Genomic DNA, 21,297 nt, shown 5'->3' with positions numbered 1-21,297 from the left:
AATTGATGTGGTGCTTCCAGCAACTAATTAGGAGGCATATGACTTGGGTAGATGAGAGGAAAAAGAGATAATATAAACAATTATTTTGTTGATGTTGTTTTGCATGTTTTAAAATTTGGGTTTTTTTTTTTTTTGAGGCTGGGTGTGTGAGAAGCTGGCGCTCAATCACTGAGCCACATCGGCTTCCCTCAGTTGTTTTTTCTGTTTCTTTTGTTTGTTGTTTGTTTATATTTTTTCAGGAGGCACCAGGAACTGAACCCTAGATCTCCCTGTGTAAGATAGGCATTCAACTACTTGAGCCACATTCACCCCTGTTGGTTTTTAAGTTATACAAATAATAGATGCATATTGTATCAAGTGAAATAATACAATGCAAAGATGTATCAAAGACAAAGCCTCCCCTGTCCATCTACCCTCCTAAGGTAACCAAGTGTATATACCTTTATACAAACATACACCACACACACACACATATAGGGGTTTTATTTGTCTTTACTGAGGGAGAATCATACTATATATATAACTAAACTGCTTTTACTTAACAATACATCCTAGATATTCCTATACCAGTAGTTCTAGTACTTTTTTTTAAACAAATCAATTTTATTGGTACATATTAATAAAGCATACAATTCATCCAAAGTGAACAATCAATGGTATTTGGTATAACTGTATAGTTGGGCATCATTTCAATCATTATGAAAGCATTTTCATTATTTAAATAATAATACAATAAACAGAAAACAGACAAACAAGAAAATTCTTTACCTCTCAGTCTGTTTCCCCTGCTGTACCTAGCTGCTATGTCTGGCTTTTGTTGCACAATTACTTATTTATCAAGAAGTTTTACTGAGATATAGTTACACACCATACAATCTATCCAAAGTATATAAGTAATGGCTTTTAGTATAATCACAATGTTGTGTATCATCCCCACAAAAAATTTTAGAACCATTTCATTACTTCAAAAAGAAAACTTTACACCCCTTAGCATGCCTTCCCTAGCCCTACAAAACCACTAATCTAATTTCTTCTTTATAAATAGATTTACATTTACATTTTATATAAATGGAACCTACCATATACTATTGATTGTACACGTTGGATGGATTTATGATTTATTAATATATGTCAATAACATTTTTAAAATAATGTGATGAAGAAAAATAAAATAAAAATAAATGGAATCATACAATATGTCACAATATATTTAGTTCAGAGTAGTGCAATCATACAGTATTTGTCCTTTTGTGTCTGACTTGCTTCACAACATAATGTCCTCCAGGTTGATCCATGTTGTCATATGCTTTATGATTTCATTTCTTCTTACACCTGCATAATATTCCATCTTATGTATACACCACAGTTTGTTTATTCATCAGTTAGTGGACACCTGGGTTGTTTCCATCTTTAACAATCATGAGTAACGCTGCTCTGACATCAATGTGCAAATGTCTGTTGTTGTCATTGCTCTCAGTTCCTCTGGGTATATACCCAGTACTGGTATTGCAGGGTCATGTGGCAAATTTATATTCAACTTCTATATGAACTGCCAAATAGTTCTCAACATGGCTGTACAAGTCTGCATTCCCACCAACAGTGAACAGTGTTCCTCTTTCTCCACATCCTCTCCAACACATGTAGTTCTCTGATTATGGCCATTTTGATAGGGTGAAATATCTCATTGTAGTTTTGATTTGCATTTCCCCAATCATTAATGATGTTGAATATTTTTTCATGTGTTTTTTAGCCATTTGTATTTTTTTTTTTTTTGCAAATAAATGCAATTTAATGGTATGTATTTCTTCTTTGGACAAATGTCTATTCAAGTCTTTTGCCTATTTTTTTAGTAGGGTTGTTTGTCTATTTATTGTTGTAACATCTCTTTATATATATCATGCATATTAAACCCTTATTGGATATGTGATTTCCAAATATTTCCATTGAGTTAGCTGCCTTTTCACCCTTTTGACAAAGTCCTGTGAGGTGCAAAAGTGTTTAATTTTAAGGAGGTCCCATTCACCCATTTTTTCTTCTGTTGCGTGTGCTTATGGTCCAAGAAACCACAAGGCCTTTAAGATTTTCTCTACATTTTCTTCTAGTAGTTTTGTGGTCCTGGCTTTTATATTTAGGTCTTTGATCCAATCTGAGTTGATTCTTGTATCGGGAGTGAGATAGGGGTCTTCTTTCATTCTTTTGGTTATAGATATCTAGTTCTCCAAGCACCTGTTGAAGAGACTGTCTTATCCCGTTAACATGGACTTTGTAGGTTTGTCAAACAGTTGGCTGTAAAGGTGAGGGTTTATTTCTGGATTCTCACTTCTATTCTACTGATCGATGTGTCTGTCTTTATGCCAGTACCATGCTGTTTTGACCATTGTAGCTTTGTAATATGCTTCAAGGTCAGGCAGTGAAATTCCTCCCATGTTACCCTTTTTTAGAATGCTTTTTGGCTATTCGGGTATGCTTTCCCTTCTAAATGAATTTGGTTTTGCCTTTTCTAATTCTGTAAACTAGGCTTTTAAGAATTTTGATCGGTATTGCATTGAATCTATAAATCAGTTTGGGTGGGATTGACATCTTCATGATATTTAGTCTTCCAATCCATGAACATGGAATGCCTTTCCATTTGTTTAGGTCTTCAGGTCTTCACTTATTTCTTTTAGCACTGTTTTGTAGTTTTCTGCATATAGGTCCTGTATTTTTTTTTAAAGGTTTTTATTTTTTATTTATTTCTCTCCCCTCCTCCCCCTCCCCCTTTTGTCCACTTGCATTCTTGTCAGCAGCACCAGGAATCCATGTCTTTTTGTTGCGTCACCTTGCTGTGTCAGCTTTCCGTGTGTGCAGCACCACTCCTGGGCAGGCTGCGCTTTTTTCACACAGGGTGGCCTTCCTTGAGGGGCACACTCCTTGCATGTGGGGCTCCCCTACATGGGGGACACCCTGCCTGCATCAGCACTGCATGTGGGCCAGCTTACCACACGGGTCAAGAGGGCCCCAGGTTTGAACCCTGGACTTCCCATATGGTAGGTGGATGCTCTATCAGTTGAGCCAAATCCACTTCCCTGTATTTCTTTGGTTAAGTTAATTCCTAGGTATTTGAGTCTTTTTGTTGCTATTTGTAAATGGAATTTTTCCCCTATTTCCTCCTCAGATTGTTCAATACTAGTGTACAAAAACATTCAGTAATGTTTTCGCATGTTGATCTTGTATCCTGCCACTTTGCTGAACTCATTTATTAGCTCAAGTAGCTTTTTTGTAGACATTTCAGAATTTTCTAAATATAGGATCATGTCATCCATAAATAGAGTTCTACTTCCTCTTTTCCTATTTGGGTGCCTTTAATTTTGTTTTTTCTTGTCTAATTGTTCTAGCTAGAACTTGTAGTACAATGTTGAATAACAGTGGTGACATACTCTTTCCTTCTGCTTGCTTTGGGGCTAGTTTGCTGTTCTTTTTCTAGTTATTCCGGTTGTTCAGTTAGATCTTTGATTTTAGCTCTTCTTTTTTTTTTTCTCTCTCCCCTTCCCCGCCGTTGTCTGCTGTGTCCCTTCGTTGTGTATTCTTCTGTGTCTGCTCGCATTATCTGGCGGCGGCACTGGGAAACTGCATCTCTTTTTTGTTGCATCATCTTGCTGTGTCAGCTCTCCATGTATGCCACTCCTGGGCGGGCTGTGCTTTTTTCACACAGGGCAGCTCTCCTTGTGGGGCACACTCCTTGTGCCTGGGGGACCCCTACACAGGGACACCTGTGTGGCATGGCACTCCTTGCACGTGGCAGCACTGTGCATGGGCCAGCTCACCACACGGGTCAGGAGGCCCTGGGGATCGAACCCTGGACCTCCTGTGTGGTAGGCAGATGCTCTATCAGTTGAGCCACATCCGCTTCCCTTCTCTTTTTTAATATAGGCATTTAAGGCTATAAATTTCCCTCTCAGCACTGCAATTGCTGTTTTCCGTAAGTTTTAATAAGTTGTGCTGTCATTTTCATTTATCTTAATATATTTACTGATTTCATTTGCAATTTCTTCTTTGACCCAGTGATTATTTAGGACTGTTTTGTTTGGCCTTCACACATTCGTAAATTTACCTCTTGCCTATTATTGATTTCCAGTTTCATTCCATTATGATCTGAGAAGGTGCTTTGTATAATCTGTCTTTTTATATTTATTGAGAGCTGCATTGTTTTTGGTTTTTTTTGTTTTTTTTTTAAAGATTTATTTTTATTTATTTAATTCCCCTCCCCTCCCCCGGTTGTCTGTTTTCTGTGTCTTTTTGCTGCGTCTTGTTTCTTTGTCCGCTTCTGTTGTCTTCAGCGGCACGGGAAGTGTGGGCGGCGCCATTCCTCGGCAGGCTGCTCCCTCCTTCGCGCTGGGCGGCTCTCCTTATGGGTGCACTCCTTGCGCGTGGGGCTCCCCTACGCGGGGGACACCCCGTGTAGCACGGCACTCCTTGCACGCATCAGCACTGCGCTTGGGCCAGCTCCACACGGGTCAAGGAGGCCCGGGGCTTGAACCGCGGACCTCCCATGTGGTAGACGGACGCCCTAACCACTGGGCCAAAGTCCGTTTCCCGAGAGCTGCATTGTGTCCTAACATGTGATCTATACTGGAGAAAGATCCATGGGTACTTGAGAATGTATAACCCGCTGAGTTTGGATGCTGTGTTCTGTATGTGTCTGTTAGGTCTAACTCATTTATCATATTCAAGTTCTATTTCTTTGTTAATCTCCTGTCTAATAATGTGAGTGGGGTTTTGAAGCCTCACTTGCATCACTCTTTTCTCCTTTCCAGATTGTCTTTCTCTCTCTCTACTCTCACCCATGCATGCGTACATACATGCGCACACAGAAGTCATTGAGTCCTTTATAAAAATGGGGTATTTTCTTAACACTTTTGTATTGTCTTCTTACTCAAGGTTTTGTAAAAAACTTCTAAATCAACTGACATTCTAGTTGATTTCTCACTTCATATACCTGCCCTTTAAATATATATATTTAAATTAAATATATATATATATATATGTTTTAGATCTATTATTTGTCCACTGACTTTATTAATGGTATATTTGGCCATACAAAGATTTTAAATTTTTATGTGGTCAAATGTTTATCTTTTCTTTGATGGTATCTGGAGTTCTTGAGTCATTTATTCATCAAACTTTTATGTGGTTAAATGTCTTTTTCTTTTATAGTTCATTTTCTGTCTTAGTTTAGGTATCTCTTCCATCCCTTGATTACAGGTCTAGTCCCCCAGATGCTCTTCTTTTAAAAAAATTTTTTTTAATTTATTTATTCCCTTCCCCCTCCCTACTGTTTTTGCTGTGTCCATTTTCTGTATCTATTTCTCTTTTTGTCTTCTTGTCTTTCTCCTCTAGGATTCACCAGGATTTGATCCTGGAAACCTCTGATGTGGAGAGAGGTTCCCTATCAGTTGTGTCACCTCAGTTTCTGGTCTCTGCTGTGCTTCACCTTGAGTCCCCCATTTGTCTTTCTTTTCTTGCATCATCATCTTGCTGTGTGACTCACTTGCACAGGCACTGGCTCACTGCGTGGGCACTCATGCAGGCACTCTACTTGCCGCACAGGCACTCATGTGGGCACTTGACTAACCACACAGGTACTCGCGTGGGCACTCAGCTCACCACATGGGCACCCACATGGGCACTTGGCTCGCTGCGCGGGCACCCAGCTCACTGCGCAGGCACTCGGCTTGCCACACTGGCACTGGCTCACCACACAGGCACACTTTCTCTTCTTTTACCAGGAGGACCCAGGGATCAAACCCGGGTCCTCCTATATGGTAGACAGAGGCCTTATCACTTGAGCCACATCCATTTCCCCCCAGATGCTCTTCTAAGATTTTTTTTTTCAGGAGGTACTGGGGATTGAACCCAGGACCTCTATATGGGAAGCTGGTGCTCAACCACTAAGCTATATCTGGTCCCCAATAAGAATTGGTTGGTTGGTTTGGTTTTTAGGAAGTACCAAAGATCGAACCCAGGATCTTATATATGGGAAGCAGGCACTCAATCACTTGAGCTACATCTGTTCCCATCTTCTAAGATTTTTTAATGTATCAGTTTAAGGCTTTAATCTATCTAGATTTACGTTTTACATATGATAGGTGTTTAAGTTAACAGATTTAAAGTTTTAATTTTAGAGATTTATTTGTAAAAGCCCAACTACATATTCCAAATCAGCAACCTTAAGGAGTACTCTCCAGGCAAATCTGAGTGAATTCAAGGATGAAACTGTGGAATTATTAGCCCTGCACTGTGTTGGATGAAGTACTGAACAAAGGAAGCATTGACCACGGCTAATCAGTGGGATTCCATAAACCACCAAACTCATGGTAAGGCCAATGAAATCTGAAATGAGTATGTTCTGAGAATAAAGCAAAACTGACCAATAGAGAAAAAAGTAGGATGCTTTTCTGTAAATAAAAAATCATATCTGATTAATCCATTAGAATTTTTTATAGGTGTTAATAATGCATTTTCATAAAGGGGAACCAGTGAGTATGACTGTATTAGTCAGCCAAAGGGGTGCTGATGCAAAATACCAGAAATTGGTTGGTTTTTATAAAGGGTATTTATTCAGGGTAGGAGCTTACAAATACCAGGCCATAAAGCATAATTTACTTCCCTCACCAAAGTCTATTTTCATGTTTTGAAGCAAGATGGCTGCCGATGTCTGTGAGGGTTCAGGCTTCCTGGGTCCTCTCTTCCCAGGGTTTGCTTCTTTCCAGACTTAGGGTTCCTCTCTTCCTGGGGCTCCAGCTTAAGGCTTCAGCAGCAAACTCCAACATCAAAACTCCAACATCAAAAAACTCCCAACTCTGTCCTTTGCCATGCCTTTTATCTGTGAGTCCCCACCCACCAAAGGGTGGAAACTCAACGCCCTACTGGCACAAGAGGTTTACATGATTACTTAATCAAGGAAACCTCTGAATCCAATATAATATGCCCAGAGGAAAGGATCATTTACAAACATAATCTAATATTTCTTTTTGGAATTCTTCAATAATATCAACCTGCTACAATGATCTTATTTAATTTTTTAAAAATGCTTTAACAAGATTTTACACTGTAGAATTGAAGACTCTTAGGTTGGAGGTACAAAACAATGAGTGTCACTACAAAGATACTTTTCTAGAAAAAGGTTCTATAAGATAGGTGTTAGGACTAATCTTAAATTCTTATAAAAGATAGAAGGGAGTATGGAGTGAAATACCCATGTTTGCAGGTTTTGCAGGTGTATCTGATTTTTTCTAGGTAATGAAAAGTAAAGCTAGGAATAAACTTAAAAAGTCATTTAAAGTTGTATATAAGCCTTTTTTTAAAAAATTAATTTCATGTGAATAACTTAAAGGTATTATATTTATATGTCATTTATTCTGAATGGGGTAGGAGGTGGGGAAGAAAGAATGTCTTCCAGGGATAAGCCTATCAGAATTTAGGGTGGGGCAGTGATTTTTCAAATTATACTTCCTGGAACTTTGTTTCTCTATCAACCTCTCCACTCCACCCTGCAAATGAGTGTTGTAGTGACCCACTAATTGAAGAAAGTGTTGAAAATGTTGTCATTTGGGAAGAACTGATTCAAACCACATGTATGTGATCATGGAATAGGAAAAGTACCCTAGTGACATTAGTTTAACCATGTCCTAAAGACTTTAACCCAATGTGCTGCTATATTCAGAAAGGCCAGTATATTGCAGAGCATCCTCAATATTAATTAACACAGGGCCAGACACATAGTATTATAAATGTTCAGATCTCTGCATCTGCCCTTTGAAAAAGTGTCTCAGAAATATGAAACCCATTCCCCATGATTAAGAACCACCAGTTGTAACCCCTCACTTAATAATCAGCAAACTAAGCTCCAGAGAGGTTAAAATGACTAGTATAAAGACACTCAGTTAATTATTTGTGTTTTCAGGCACCAAGTCTCCTAAATTCCAAGCTATTATTCTTAACTACCCTAAATTACTTTAGAAACCATTACTATTTTTAGTATTCAGGGGGTTTATATTATTTTATTTCTTTATATCCTAACCTTATTACAAAGATGCAGATAATAAAGATCAAAAAGATTAAAACTTAGAAAATGATGAGGAAAATAAAGGTAATAAGGGAAGATGGAACCAAGAATGTGGCTAATACACAAAATGCATAACATGAAGTCCTAAACAAATTAGGTTCTAAGTGGTCTAGCATCCTGTACAAAGAAAAATACATTACATTGAATATTTACAGGGTTCTTAAGGTAAAAACAAACAGCAATTCACGAAAAACAGAGAAATTTTTTCCTATATCTCCTCAAATAGAACATTATAATTGTAATGATAAATATCCTTTACATTATGCACAGGAATTAAGTTTCATAGTGACTTTCCTTATAACATCTCAATGAAAGCAGGTGGCATCATGCCAAAATACAATTCAGCAAAAGCAATTCTGAAGAGGCCACTACACCAGCCATGTAAAGGGAAAGTATGGTCTAATCCAAAGACAGAATTAATAAATAAAATACACAGGGTACTCTCCAGACTCTTTCATTTGGAGAGAGCAGATAAAACTGAAGGATAATATGGTCTTAAGTAAAGCATATTTTCCTCAAATCTAAGAACAAAAATCAAGCTTTGGAGAAGTTAAGAAAAGGCCAGAAATGTATACAAATTCAAGATCTAAATGATTTTCCTTTCTAAAGGAAAAGGTTCTTTCGGTATATCTCTAATCTTAAATCTTAACGTTGATGTCATGTCTTTTCATGAAACACCCCTTGGTTTGCCCATCAGAAATTGTATCATGGGCTGTCTAGGGAAATAATCAGTTTAAGAACTCTTATACCTTTCAAGGATACTTTGATTTAGAAAACAATTTGGGTTGCTTTTCCTGTTACCCCTAGAGAAGATAATTAACCCACCCCTGCTTCAGTTCTTATCTTCTTTCTTACATCAGGCTCTTAGGTTTACTTTTTAAATTATTTTAAATTAGGTTTATTGCAGACCAGCCCGGAGTCCCTACAGCGTATTTTTTAGCTTAATATTTAAGGACTGAAAGGCCAACTTCTGAGACCTTTAAGAAACATTCATGTTGCTTCTGATGGGCCTATTAAACACATAAATAGCAGCTTAGGAATCCATGAAATATCATTATTGCTCAAGTAAGGAAACATGACAGAGAAACAAAGAGAGGAAAGTAGAAGCCTCTGAGAGCTTCAGGGAATGACTACTAGAGAAATTAAGCAAAGGAAAAAGTCACTATCCTGATCTGAAAGGTGGAATGTGTAATGTGGAAGGGGTAGGGCCAGCTGTGGCTACCAGTAGCAGAATGCCCAAGATTTGAACTCTGGTTCAATGCCTAGAACAGAATGGTAAGGGGCTATAAAGTAAAAACAAACTGGATCATCAAAGTGGTTGTACTGAGTTGGCAGCAGAGGAGATTCTCAGGTTCCCAGCTGGGCCCCAATCTGCAGTGGAAGGGCTCACACAGGGCTGGGGTAGATCAGAAAGGACTTCAGGTTACAGTCAAAGTCCTTAAAGGGCATGGACTCCAATGTACTGGGTCGGGTGGCTTGTGCCTTGACAACAAAATTCACAGGCTGCTTCTGTAGAAGTTCTGGGTCAAAGGTCATACCCCACAAGAAAGGGTGGACCTGGAAGTGATGCAGATATTGTAGACAGTGGAGAAGATGCTGGCACAAGAGCTGAAGAGAAATAAAGCATGAAAGATGAGTGGCTGGGAGATCATGGGGCTGAACAAAGAAGCCAGAAAAGGAAAGAGAAAGAAGCCCAAGGAACTATGGAAAGCAGGAAGAACTCTAAAGACAGATTTGTAAAAGGAGATACAGACTAATTTGGGGGAAAGAGGGAAATAAAGGAGCTGTATTTGAGTTTTTAGATGGTAAGAGAGCAGCACTGGCCCACTTTCTTGGAAGGGACATGGCCTGCTCTAGATGGGTAAGGGATTTGAGGGAGACAGGCAAAATCCATAGGACCAGAAACTTAGGAATGAAATTTGCAGTGCTGGTTAGAGGGCAAGTAGTGAGATAGGACTTGATCAAATTAGAGTCTCCCTCAAGAAAAAAATTAATTATGGGAAGGGAATATATCACTTCTATTACAGGGGAATGAGAAAGTGAATGGTTTTGTAGTTAAGAAGTAAAGTTTTTAAAGGTAATGTTTCCCCTTACCTCATGAATCAGGAGTGAAAGCCCCTGGTTAGAAAGGTTGGTATCTCATAGTCACAGTGGGTCACACTTGCCAACAAAGCCACATGATCTCTCTTTGCAGACACTGGAAACTGAGTTAAGGGGTAAGGAGGTATCATTCCTTAATGGGAATAAGGCAAGATTTCCTAAGGTCTTTCCTTCTGTTCACCTCAGGGCAAAGGTCCTCTCTTTTCTGCCCAACACCACTGCCATTCTCTTACCTTTCCAGTTGCCAGAGAGGAAAGCAAGACATCCAGGGACCACCGATCGGCAGCATGGTTGTAAAGCCCTCCACTCAGGACCTCTGGAGCTACAGATATGAAAGATATTTGTCATTGACACCCTTCGGCTATCCTGCCCAATGCTTACCCATCAACTTTAGCCTCTCTCTCACCCATGTATTGTAGAGTTCCACAGATAGTATAGGCTTGGGCTTCCTGGGACAGGTAGTGGGACAGTCCAAAGTCTGTCAGTTTCAGATGGCCTATGAAAGAAGACAGAAACAACATCACTCCTTTCTACCCCTCATCAACCATGATTTATTCCCAAACCCATCCTAGCCATCCTGGGGCTAGGGAAGGAAAAGGACTTACCTCATTCATCGAGAAGGATATTCTCCATCTGAAAAATCACAGGTGAGGAGTTTATCATTTAGCCAATTCCTTTCAACACTCTTTCTCCATGTATAATCCTACTTGCATTCAAACCTATACTTGGTAGAACCCTTGTCCCAAAACCCTTGCCCTTAGAACCCATGGAGGCCCAAGGTCAACTATTCTCAGTTCCACCCTGCCTTCTTGGCCCTGTTGGAACCTCTTACTGAGGCCCCTCCTTAGACAAAGGGGAAAAGCAAATAACTCTACCTTTACATCTCAATGGATGATGCCTAAGCCATGCAGATAGGCTGTGGATGACATCAAGCATGAGGGGTCCTGAAGCTTTCCTGTCCTTTCCAGTTTCCCTGGTAGTCCCCTCCCCTATCCCTATCCTTATCCTTTGACCCATTGAGTTAATACCAGTTCTCTTCCCTCTGCCCATCACCTGATTCTTCCCTCCCTAATTCCATTACTACTCCTATTTCACTTACACAGCACCAGGATCAGTTCAACAGCAAAGAGATGAATGAAAGACTCACCAAAGTAGCCAACAGTGAACCAGAGGGAGTACAGATCTGTACTGAAGTGGCTGCACAATGCAGAGCACCAGAAATCAAGGCAATGTTTGGAGGCTACTGTGCCTGGATTCAAGGTACTGTAGGCCTCCTGCCCCAACTGGTGCCACCTGCTAGTCCTCTCCCTCAGGGAGAGAGGTGATATGAGAAAGGGAACAGAGCAAAGTCAGAACAAGCTAAAGGGATGAGTATTCCCAGGTGGGGGCTACGTTAAGACTCTCGGGGATGAGGAGAGAGGCCAGTCACTCACTAATGAAAAGGTGTGATTTCCCTGCCAGCTGTCCGCCCAGTACAAAAGGATGGTTTATCTGTCTATAGGGAAAAAGAAAAGAGGAAATTAAGGAGGAATAGGATCAGTGAGTATCAATGCAGCCAAGGAGACAGGCTTCACCTACTTGTGCAGAAAGGGAGCTGCTGTCTAACCACATATTAAGAGGAACTCAATAATTAGGACTGACTACCTGTTAATCCTGAAACCATCATAATACTAAGGGCCACGACACTCTGGGACATGCTGGAGAGGTTTCCCTGGCATAATCTGGAACAACTGTACTAACAGTTACTTTCCCCAGGATCTGCTTTGGTGTTAAACTAGGTGGAAGCAGAGGGAGCAGAACTGGGAAGAGCAAGAAAATTGGCCAAGAAACATGCTTTAGCATTTCCCAGGATCCGTTCCAGGGCTCTGTGCATACCTGGATGCTAACTCTCTCTGCACTGCCTCAGGGTATCCCTCTGTAGGACCTTTACCTTGGGCACCACCTATAAAGAGAGAGAAGTGAAGACTTCTAAAGCCGAACAGTGCTATTGTTTACTCTCCCAACCTCTCTGGAACCAAGATAGAAGGCAAAGACTAGGGAAGAATGTAGAAGAGCACCTAGGCCCCTACCTTCACTGCAAATACAGATTTCTGGCCACAATCTAGCACCTTGAGGATGCTTCCAAAGGAGCCTTTGACCACAAGCCCTAAAACCTGCAGAGAGAAATGGAGAACAGAGCAGTTGAGACTCTAGTCAAGCTTCTAGATTTCTCAAGACTCAGCCCCTTTCAGGGATTCTAATGACCTACCTTCAGCAGCTGCTGCCCCTGAAGAGGCCTAATGGGAAACTCCGGCAAAAGAGACTGATGAACTAAGGCACTGGCCACTCCGAGGCTTCTCTACAGGCAATGAAGCTGACTCCAGGGGCTTCTGGTGTAGGCACTGATGACCCGGTAGTTCCCACAGCAATTCCAGACCTGACCTGGTGGTCTCCACACCTGACCAGAGGCTCTTCCAGCCTCATGCCTGGAGGCCCTGGATCTTGTCACCCTGCTGAGAACCAAGGAGCCACGCTAAACCTTCTGAGACATTACAGGTTCTGTCCATCTTGACAGGAACTTCCTCCACTCACGTCTCAACCCCTAGAGGTACACTTTTGAGCAGCAAGTAAGACTGCTGTTACCCTTGCTTTGGGCCAAGGCTTGGATTTCCTAAACACAATTCAAATCCTCTGGAAACATTTTCCCCATGAAACATCAGGGATACAGCCTACACTTCTCAGTATAGCTTCCCTACCCAGTACCTCATGTTGGGTATCATTGCCTCAAGTCCATGCTTCTTTTATCTCCCCTCAATAGGTTACCACAGTCCCTTAGCCTACCTTGTGAGGAACAGCCACCTGGGCACATTACCCCTGCTGACAGCTCACTGCTCCCATCCCCAGCTGCTGTCCCCTTTCTCCTCCTGCTAAATTTACTGTCCTAGTTACATAAGCAGTTCCTTCCCTGACGCTACATTATACATAAGCCCTGTCTCTTTCTTGCTATTCATGATTAGAGATGCAGGTGATGTAGCCACACCTCACCCTTTTCCCAAAATCTTCTTTCATCTGGTTAAGGTTTGTAGCTAGAATAAAATGTACAGAAATCCATCAGCATGGGGCCAGTGTCACGCTATGGCTTGGAAGTGTCTGTGATACAGCTTCAAGGCAAAGGGAAGAGGCCCTCTCAGAGGGTGTGTCTTAGGTTGACCAGGAGGGAAGGGCACAGAAAGTTTAAACTTTGTACTCAACACAATCAAAAAAAAAAAAAAAAAAAAAAAACAAGCATCAAATTTAAAATACTTTTTTTTCTCTTTAAGTCACTTTGTTACCATTTTCCAGGGCATTCCAGGGGAAAGAGTAGGGACCCATGGCCAGCCCTGGTTCCCATTGCCATCCTCCCAAGTGAGCTTGGCACACATATTGGGTGGGGAGAGTAATTCCCCACCCCACCCCCAACATGCTAACGCCTCTTTCATACAAGGCAGTGGAGTGAAGGGCAGAAAATCAGCCCCATCCCTTCAGCCTTCTGGCAGAGGGTGAACAGTTTGACACTTAAGTGTGTATATTTATACCTTATATATATATGAAATCATCACACTTGATCCAGGAGTGTTCCCCCACCCTTTCAGTAAACCCCAAAGGAACCAGATCCTAGCTGAGCCCATTCCCTGGGTCTTGCTCTCGTTATCTCTCGGACCCTGGACCTCATCAGTGCAGGGTAATTCAGTATTATTATCCACCATGCCCTTCAGGGAACAGGCCAGCTGCTAAAGAGTGGTGCCTCTCCCCATAATACCAGGAGTGCCCTTGACCCCCATAAATCCTGGTGGATGAAGGGAAGCCCCTCCTTCCCCGCAAGTCCCTGGGGACTGAGCCAGAGTCAGATCCTGTACTGCAGCCACTCTTGGAATGCCAGATCACTTGCGCCTGCCAAAGATGGACTTCTTGCCAGGGTTCTTGCCGCCCACACTTAGACCAATGAGGAGCCGAGCTTTCTCCTCCTCTTCCTGCTGTTGCATGTTCAGGTCCGATTTAGTTTCTAGCTTTCCCCGGACCTCAGACCCTGTTGCAGGCTTCAGCCTTAGCTTCTCTTTGATTACCTGGCAGGTTGAAGGAGAGTAAAAGGGAAGGTAAATATTAGTGAACCAGGCAGAACAAATAAAAATGAACCATCAACAACAATTTATTAAACTTACACACAAGGCACAGTGGGGCAATTCAAATTATAAAATGGTCTCTGCTTTCAAGAAGCTTACAGTCTAATTTGAACCCATTCTAAACCTGAGGTTGTGTCAGCCCAGTTCCCTAAAACCAACAGTAGTTAATATATATGGAACACTCAATAAATATTCAATTTAATTATCTGCATGAAGTCATGGAGAGGGCACAGAAGGAAGTCATACAAAGATTGGTTGCCCCTCTCCCAAGGCTGTTTGTTACTATATCCTAGAATGAAAGGCTGAGCAGAGGATCTCTTAAATAGCCCCTGCTAACCAAACAGCCATGAGCTCTGGCGGGATACCTGGGCAACCAGGGCTTTGCGGCTGTCTCTCTTGACAGCCATGGCAAAATCTAGCCATGTCCATGTGTTGTTGTGGTACTCCAGACAGGGCAGCACCAGGTTAAGGTCTCCCCAATCCACACTGTTCTTCTCACCCTGCAAGTGGAAGAAGGAAGAGGGGAAAGGAAAGAAGGAAAAAAATATCAGTTGCCATTTTGAGTCCAAGCCAGTACTTGAAAGTAGTCCAGTCCCTCTCTGCAACAGACATATAATGATACTAATTTTTTCCTCCCTCAGTCTGGAAATAGTATTGACTCCTGAGGGGAGCAGAGGGAACATCAGATTTACCACCCATAGCCCAGCTCCACAGAAGCCTGTAATTTCTGATGATCTTATCTGGTTTTCTTCCCACCTTATTTTAAAAAATGCTGGTGAGGTACAGACCTTGTAGCTGACACAGAGTGGAACCTGTGGAATCTTTATGTAGATGAAAGAGTTGTTCATGGCAGCTCGCTCTTTCATCTTGTCAATATCATCCACAGGGTGCTAGAAAAGGCAGGAAGGAATGTGAGTACCTAAAACCATCAGAAGAAGAAATTGAAGACCCTGAACTTCCACCTTGCAAAAGGGGACTCAAAGGAAAGAGAAGAAATTCACAACCAGGCCAAATAGTACCTCAGGTACTTTGCGAAATGACCTTCTGACTCCAGAGGTCCGATTCAAGCCCTGTCCCACACCCTTCCCAGGGCCCAGAGGTACTGCATCATCTGTTGCAATAAGCTGGCGAGGCTTCACTACTGGTATTCCTGTAAAAGCAAGCATACCAATTATCATCCCCTCTCAAGCAGCAGCTGTCTCTGGGGCTGCTATCCCATTCTTCTGAAGCTTTACCACAAAGGTTCTCACCAGTAGTGACCAGTTTGGACTTATCCTCTTCATCACCAACCTCATCATCCTCCACACTTCGGCCAGGAAAGAAAAAGCCCATCATTCTGTGGAAGAACTGGTGTGTCAGCTGGATGGTGAGAGGTACCACATTTACCTAAAGGGGAAAAGAGATCAAAGGAGCAATTAAGCTCAGACACCATCCCTAATATAGGACCATAACACAGCTTTTGACTGCCCTTTGCTCCTGTCTCCCCAAGAGACTGTTACTAACCTCAAAGTGTTCCTTAACAGAGATACCCCCAACAGGGGGCCGGACTTTGCTGAAGAGGCGGAGGGCTAGCTGTCGCCCAGACTGGCAGGAACTCTGGGGCCGCAGGACTACCTGTAGGATGAGAGTTAATAACAGCCCAACCCAATATTCCTTCTGCCGTAGTCAACCCATAAATCTTTTGCAGACTGAGAGGAAAGGTCTTGCTAAGCTGGGCAAGCTTTCACTATCTAAGATTACAACCTTGTTTCCCAAAGTGAGTCTATGTGGAAAGGCATTATAAATGCCCTGTGCCAGGAAGCATGTGAACGGGCTAGGAATAGGGAAATAAGACTTGCCTTATAGACAGCATTAGGGAGGAGGTTGTTCATAGTGAACCAGCCCAGCTCCAGAAGATGTTCAGCTGTGTCATCAGACTTATTCACCTATAAAGACAGATTTCCCCCTCCAATATAGTAAGTCTTTCCTAGGAGCTTAGTAATGAATTACTACACATCCTGTTACTTTCAGGTCCACCATATGCCTAATCCCAACCTTTGATATCTCTCTTTCCATCTCATGCAATCAGTCCACCCTTGAATCCAGAGTTTCTCATGGAGTACTACTGGCCACGGCACTAAATGCCAGAAGTAGTTCTCAGTCATTTTGACATTAAAAAATGCTCTCATTTCCAAATGTCCCCAGGAGGAGAGAATAATGAATAATGTCCTCCCTCTCCCAGGTGAATGGGTAATGACAGGAATGCTGAATACCAGTATTAGAATGGTTGTATCGGGAAGCGGACTTGGCCCAGTGGATGGGGTGTCCATCTACCACATGGGAGGTCTGCGGTTCAAACCCCGGGCCTCCTTGACCCATGTGCAGCTGGCCCACGCGCAGTGGTGATGCGCGCAAGGAGTGCCCTGCCACACAGGGGTGCCCCTCCCCTGTGTAGGGGAGCCCCACGCACAAGGAGTGCACCCCGTAAGGAGAGCCGCCCAGCGCGAAAGAAAGTGCAGCCTGCCCAGGAATTGCACCGCACACACGGAGAACTGATGCAGCAAGATGACGCGACAAAGAGAGACACAGATTCCCATGCCACTGACAATAACAGAAGCGAACAAAGAAGAACACGCAGCAAATGGACACAGAGAACAGACAACGGGGATGGGGTGGAGGTGGGGGGGGAAGGGGGGAGTTTAAGGGCGTCCGTCTACCACATGGGAGGTCCGCAATTCAAACCCCGGGCCTCCTTTTTTTTTTTTTTTTTTTTTTTAAGATTTATTTATTTATTTAATTTCCCCCCCTCCCCTGGTTGTCTGTTCTTGGTGTCTATTGGCTGCGTCTTGTTTCTTTGTCCGCTTCTGTTGTTGTCAGCGGCACGGGAAGTGTGGGCGGCGCCATTCCTGGGCAGGCTGCTCTTTCTTTTTCACGCTGGGCGGCTTTCCTCACGGGCGCACTCCTTGTGCGTGGGGCTCCCCCACGCGGGGGACACCCCTGCGTGGCACGGCACTCCCTGCGCGCATCGGCACTGCGCATGGCCAGCTCCACACGGGTCAAGGAGGCCCGGGGTTTGAACCGCGGATCTCCCATATGGTAGACAGACGCCCTAACCACCGGGCCAAAGTCCGTTTCCCACCCCGGGCCTCCTTGACTCGTGTGGACCTGGCCCATGCACAGTGCTGAGGCGCGCAAGGAGTGCCATGCCACGTAGGGGTGTCCCCGTGTAGGGGAGCCCCACGTGCAAGGAGTGCGCCCCGTAAGGAGAGCCATCCAGCGCAAAAGAAAGTACAGCCTGCCCAGGAATGGCGCCACACACAGAGAGCTGAGAGCAAGATGACACAACAAAAAGAAACACAAATTTCCATGCCGCTGACAACAACAGAAGCAAACAAAGAAAAACACGCAGCGAATAGACACAGAGAACAGACAACTGGGGTGGGAGGTGGGGGAAGGGGAGAGAAATAAAATAAATAAATAAATCTTTAAAAAAAAAAAAAAGGAAGAAAGGTTGTATTAAGCTCCAGCTATAGAAAAGCTGAACTTAGAAGACTTTTTTCTCTGGGTCACACTGCTAAGGATCATCTTACTAAATGAGGGAAGCATTTAACCAAACTCATGTATACCTGTATCATTATTTAATATTTTTAAAAAATGTGTGTAAGGGAGCTCTGCTCATGTTTCTAATCATGATCATCATTAATAATCCTAATTAGTCCTTTTTTGTTTATACTTTTTTGTGAGTTGAAATCCTGAGATATGTCAATGCCTTTGTGTGACAGTATACACCAAATACCTTGCTGTAGAGGAACCGCTGCAGCTCCAGTTCAGCAATTCCCAGCTGACCATCCTCCTCCGTCAGGCGCCACCGTGCCTGAGCAAAGTAGAACTCAGTGCGACGGACCACACTCACATCCTCTTGCTGCTTTCGCAGTTCCATTTTGTTGGCCCGCTGCAACTGAAAATCCTTAAAACACCTATTGTAGACGGAAGGGCAAAAGCCAATAAAAAAAAAATACATACACATATATATTTATGTATATGAAAAATAAAAGCCAATAAAGGGATCAGCATATGGTATGGGGTGGGATGGAGTGGAATGCTCTGGAATGATATAGGAAGTAAAACCAGACTATTAGTAATAAAATGGACCTATCCTGGGGATAGCTATTCCCTCAGTTTTCTTCACTGGTTTCATTGCTCCCTGACACCCCTGGGCCATGAGCACACAAATCCCACCTTTCAGCTCAATTAGCTTCCTGATAAACTTCCCACTAATAAGCCCTGTGATTGCATCTGCAATTGTGTTCCTTACTGATCCACTTCAAGATATTTCCAGTTTAGTTGTGCAGTTTCACAGCCACAAAAGTGACCTTTCCCAACTACCCATTTTTCTCTCAACAGAGCTTGTCCCAGGAGGCACTCTGTTGAAGATGCAAGAAAAGGCTCTCATGTTCTCATCCTTTCTGGCCAAGTCCATCAACGTTCATTCAGGAAGAGATGCCTAAACCTACTCCTACATCAGCCTTTGATAATGCACACATGACTTAAAGACTGTCAGAATATGGGCAGGAAAGGAATGCTGGGGCACCTGATGAGGATATTAAGTTCTTCACTTTCCAGCTGAAGGTTGGCCTTCTCCTGGTTTAGCTGCAACTGAAGCTTTTGGTTCAGGTCAAGCAGATTCTCATTCTTGCTGTCATCCTGCAAAGACTAGAGACCCAGGAGAGGAAAAACTGAGAGGAATGTTCCGTTGTCCTAGACCTCCCCTAGACCCAAGCTGCCTGAGGTGACTACCTTCATGACTGAATACATCTGCTTCTCCAGCTGCCGTATCTGGGCCACATGCTGCCGCACTGCCTCCTGTAGGTGTAATATGCTACTGCGCTGCTCCTCAGGATTGCTAGAGATCTCAAGCTGGAACCTGACCCGCTGCTTCTTCTCACTATGTTCCTAAAGGGGAAAGGGAAATGAACAAGATATTTGAAGAGATAGGTCTTACAGTAAAATGAAATCAGAGAAAGGAACAAGAAATGGAGCTTTCTTCTGGAAAGCACACCTCTGTCACCCTGCTAACAGCAAGAGAAAGGGGTTGGTCAGTACAGATCTGGCAGTGAGGATTTCACAATAAATAAGCAGCCGCACAGGGTGGCAGGGTGGGGATGGAGCCAGAAGTGGGGAGTAGTTACTGTTTTTAGAGGTGTTTAGGTAACTGAGTAGAGAACTGATCAAGAAAAACAATCAAATAAACAAGCTCTATAGTCTGGGCCTTTTCTAGGTGGGAATTTCAACTGCAGCAAGGGCTAAGAGAGGATGTTCCAACCACAAGACCCTTTTTTTTTCCATTTGCAGTGTGGCTTCTTACTGGAGCACATGTAAAAGCACAAGGTCTGGGGTTCCTGTGAAGTTGACTAGAACTCTATAAGAATTACCAAAAAGAAAACCCAAGCCTACCTTCCTTTTGGGTTCCACATGGAGCAGCAGGTTGTTGACAATGTCCAGGATCATGGCATACTGAGCTGGGTTGGTGGAGATTTCCAGCTCATGGTGGATGAGGGTGAAGGTATCGACGGCCCCTGGATCATTGTTAATAGCTAAATAAAAGGCTCAAGTCTCTCCCTAAATATGTATTTTCACTCATAACCCATCTTTGGAACCATTCCTATTTGCTTATTTCAGAATTATAAACAATACCCATTCATCTCAGTTCCCTCCTATAGTATAGGTTGTCCTCTCTTAGCAGAACTTACAGAATGTAGAGCAAAGAGAGATGTTAATGCCCAGTGCATAGTGGGACTATTAATAATAACTCCTTTGTCTGAAAACAACTAAGGAAATAACTACTTCCACAAGTTCCCTAATCCCCTCCTAGAAGCCTTTCAAACCCTGAATACCTTCCTGCTTCTTAAGGAGATCTTCCTTTTCCTGGTTCTCATGAACCTCAGGTGGCTTAATCTGAGTTGCCAGCTCAGGATCAATGTCATGGCTGTAACTAATATAGTACATTCGGCAGTTGCAGCGTGATATGATCCGCTGGACTTGCTGGGCTTGCTGGGCCTCAGCTGGCTGGTTCCAATCTGGAAAGAGAAAAGAGAAACACATTCCCAGGAGGGTCCCTTCCTCCATGTCACCTTAGTCAGAAGAGATATTGTGAAAACTTCACAGCTATGTGCAGTATCTGTATCTGAGGAACTCCAGAAACATTCCTTTCAACCTTGCCCAGTACAGAATGGTCCTTCTCCAGCATCTATACTGATCCTAAACCTCCCACAATGAGTAGGTAACAAAATGAGCACCCTTTGGGGTATGCACATGGTCCTAACCATGGGAGTGCAGCAGGGTTGAGCTGACCTGTGGTGGTGGTAACCATGCCTCCCACTGCCTGCCCGCTCTCCATCAGCTCCTGCACAGAGTCCAGACTACGCTGCCGGTGTTCCTCAATATTCTTCACCTGGAGACAAAGATGCAGGCACCCTTAGCTCCTGGAAAAGCAATGGCCTGTCTTCATCAAATGAATCACAGATTTTCATGCTGTCAATTGCTATACTTACTCTGCAGACCTCTACTGCCTGGAATAGCTTGAAATATCTCACAGGGTAGAAGGCATATATGGCTCTCTCTTCTGGCCCTAAACCACCCAACTCCTCCAAATCTAATTGAGTTACATGCACACTTCGCCAGGCCCACAAGTGTCAGGCCAGAAAAAACCAACAGGCTAGGTTAAAAGCAAATCATCAAAACAAATAACTTTCCCAACACTCTGGTACTCATTTTGTTTGTGCTCTTGTTGTTTTCTTTCTTCAGACAGAAAACCACTCTGACACTGCTGCCATGGAGGTGCTGAATTCTTTTGACTCTCTGCCAAGCTGAAGTTGGAGTGAATAACAGAATGAGTGATATGGGAGGACCATAAGTAGTAAGATCAAGGCTTCAGGATGGCAGATCTGCCAAGTCACAAAGAAAATCAGGTAGGAA

General features: G+C 43.0%; 2 protein-coding genes across 4 annotated transcripts in view; both read right to left on the bottom strand.

Moving 5' to 3' along the window:
* Positions 1-9,384: 9,384 nt before the first annotated feature.
* On the bottom strand, positions 9,385-13,210 carry RSKR (ribosomal protein S6 kinase related). Its single transcript, XM_058284982.2, is given in 15 exon segments — positions 9,385-9,712; positions 10,199-10,233; positions 10,236-10,308; positions 10,438-10,526; positions 10,611-10,700; positions 10,810-10,837; positions 11,080-11,120; positions 11,304-11,408; positions 11,638-11,736; positions 12,092-12,146; positions 12,274-12,357; positions 12,453-12,499; positions 12,502-12,534; positions 12,537-12,696; positions 13,025-13,210. Coding segments are annotated over 15 exon segments (1,218 nt in total). The 5' UTR covers positions 13,082-13,210; the 3' UTR covers positions 9,385-9,490.
* A 261-nt stretch (positions 13,211-13,471) lies between these two features.
* Positions 13,472-21,297, bottom strand: part of BLTP2 (bridge-like lipid transfer protein family member 2) — a 28,388-nt gene continuing 20,562 nt past the window's right edge. For all 3 annotated transcript variants that reach the window (XM_071210477.1, XM_023585613.3, XM_071210476.1), the window contains exons 27-39: positions 20,674-20,773; positions 20,217-20,399; positions 19,777-19,898; positions 19,120-19,275; positions 18,914-19,035; positions 18,119-18,299; positions 16,182-16,268; positions 15,847-15,957; positions 15,594-15,729; positions 15,363-15,493; positions 15,132-15,233; positions 14,709-14,843; positions 13,472-14,286 (exon numbers count right to left, since the gene is read on the bottom strand). In XM_071210477.1, coding sequence (XP_071066578.1) covers positions 14,104-14,286; positions 14,709-14,843; positions 15,132-15,233; positions 15,363-15,493; positions 15,594-15,729; positions 15,847-15,957; positions 16,182-16,268; positions 18,119-18,299; positions 18,914-19,035; positions 19,120-19,275; positions 19,777-19,898; positions 20,217-20,399; positions 20,674-20,773 — 1,749 coding nt within the window. In that variant the 3' untranslated portion in view covers positions 13,472-14,103. The remainder of the gene's footprint in view (positions 14,287-14,708; positions 14,844-15,131; positions 15,234-15,362; positions 15,494-15,593; positions 15,730-15,846; positions 15,958-16,181; positions 16,269-18,118; positions 18,300-18,913; positions 19,036-19,119; positions 19,276-19,776; positions 19,899-20,216; positions 20,400-20,673; positions 20,774-21,297) is intronic.

The sequence above is a fragment of the Dasypus novemcinctus genome, chromosome 21 (assembly GCF_030445035.2).
Source record: "Dasypus novemcinctus isolate mDasNov1 chromosome 21, mDasNov1.1.hap2, whole genome shotgun sequence".
Lineage (NCBI taxonomy): Eukaryota > Metazoa > Chordata > Mammalia > Cingulata > Dasypodidae > Dasypus > Dasypus novemcinctus.
Note: the sequence above shows the minus strand (reverse complement) of the source record. Positions and strands in the feature narration are given on the sequence as shown.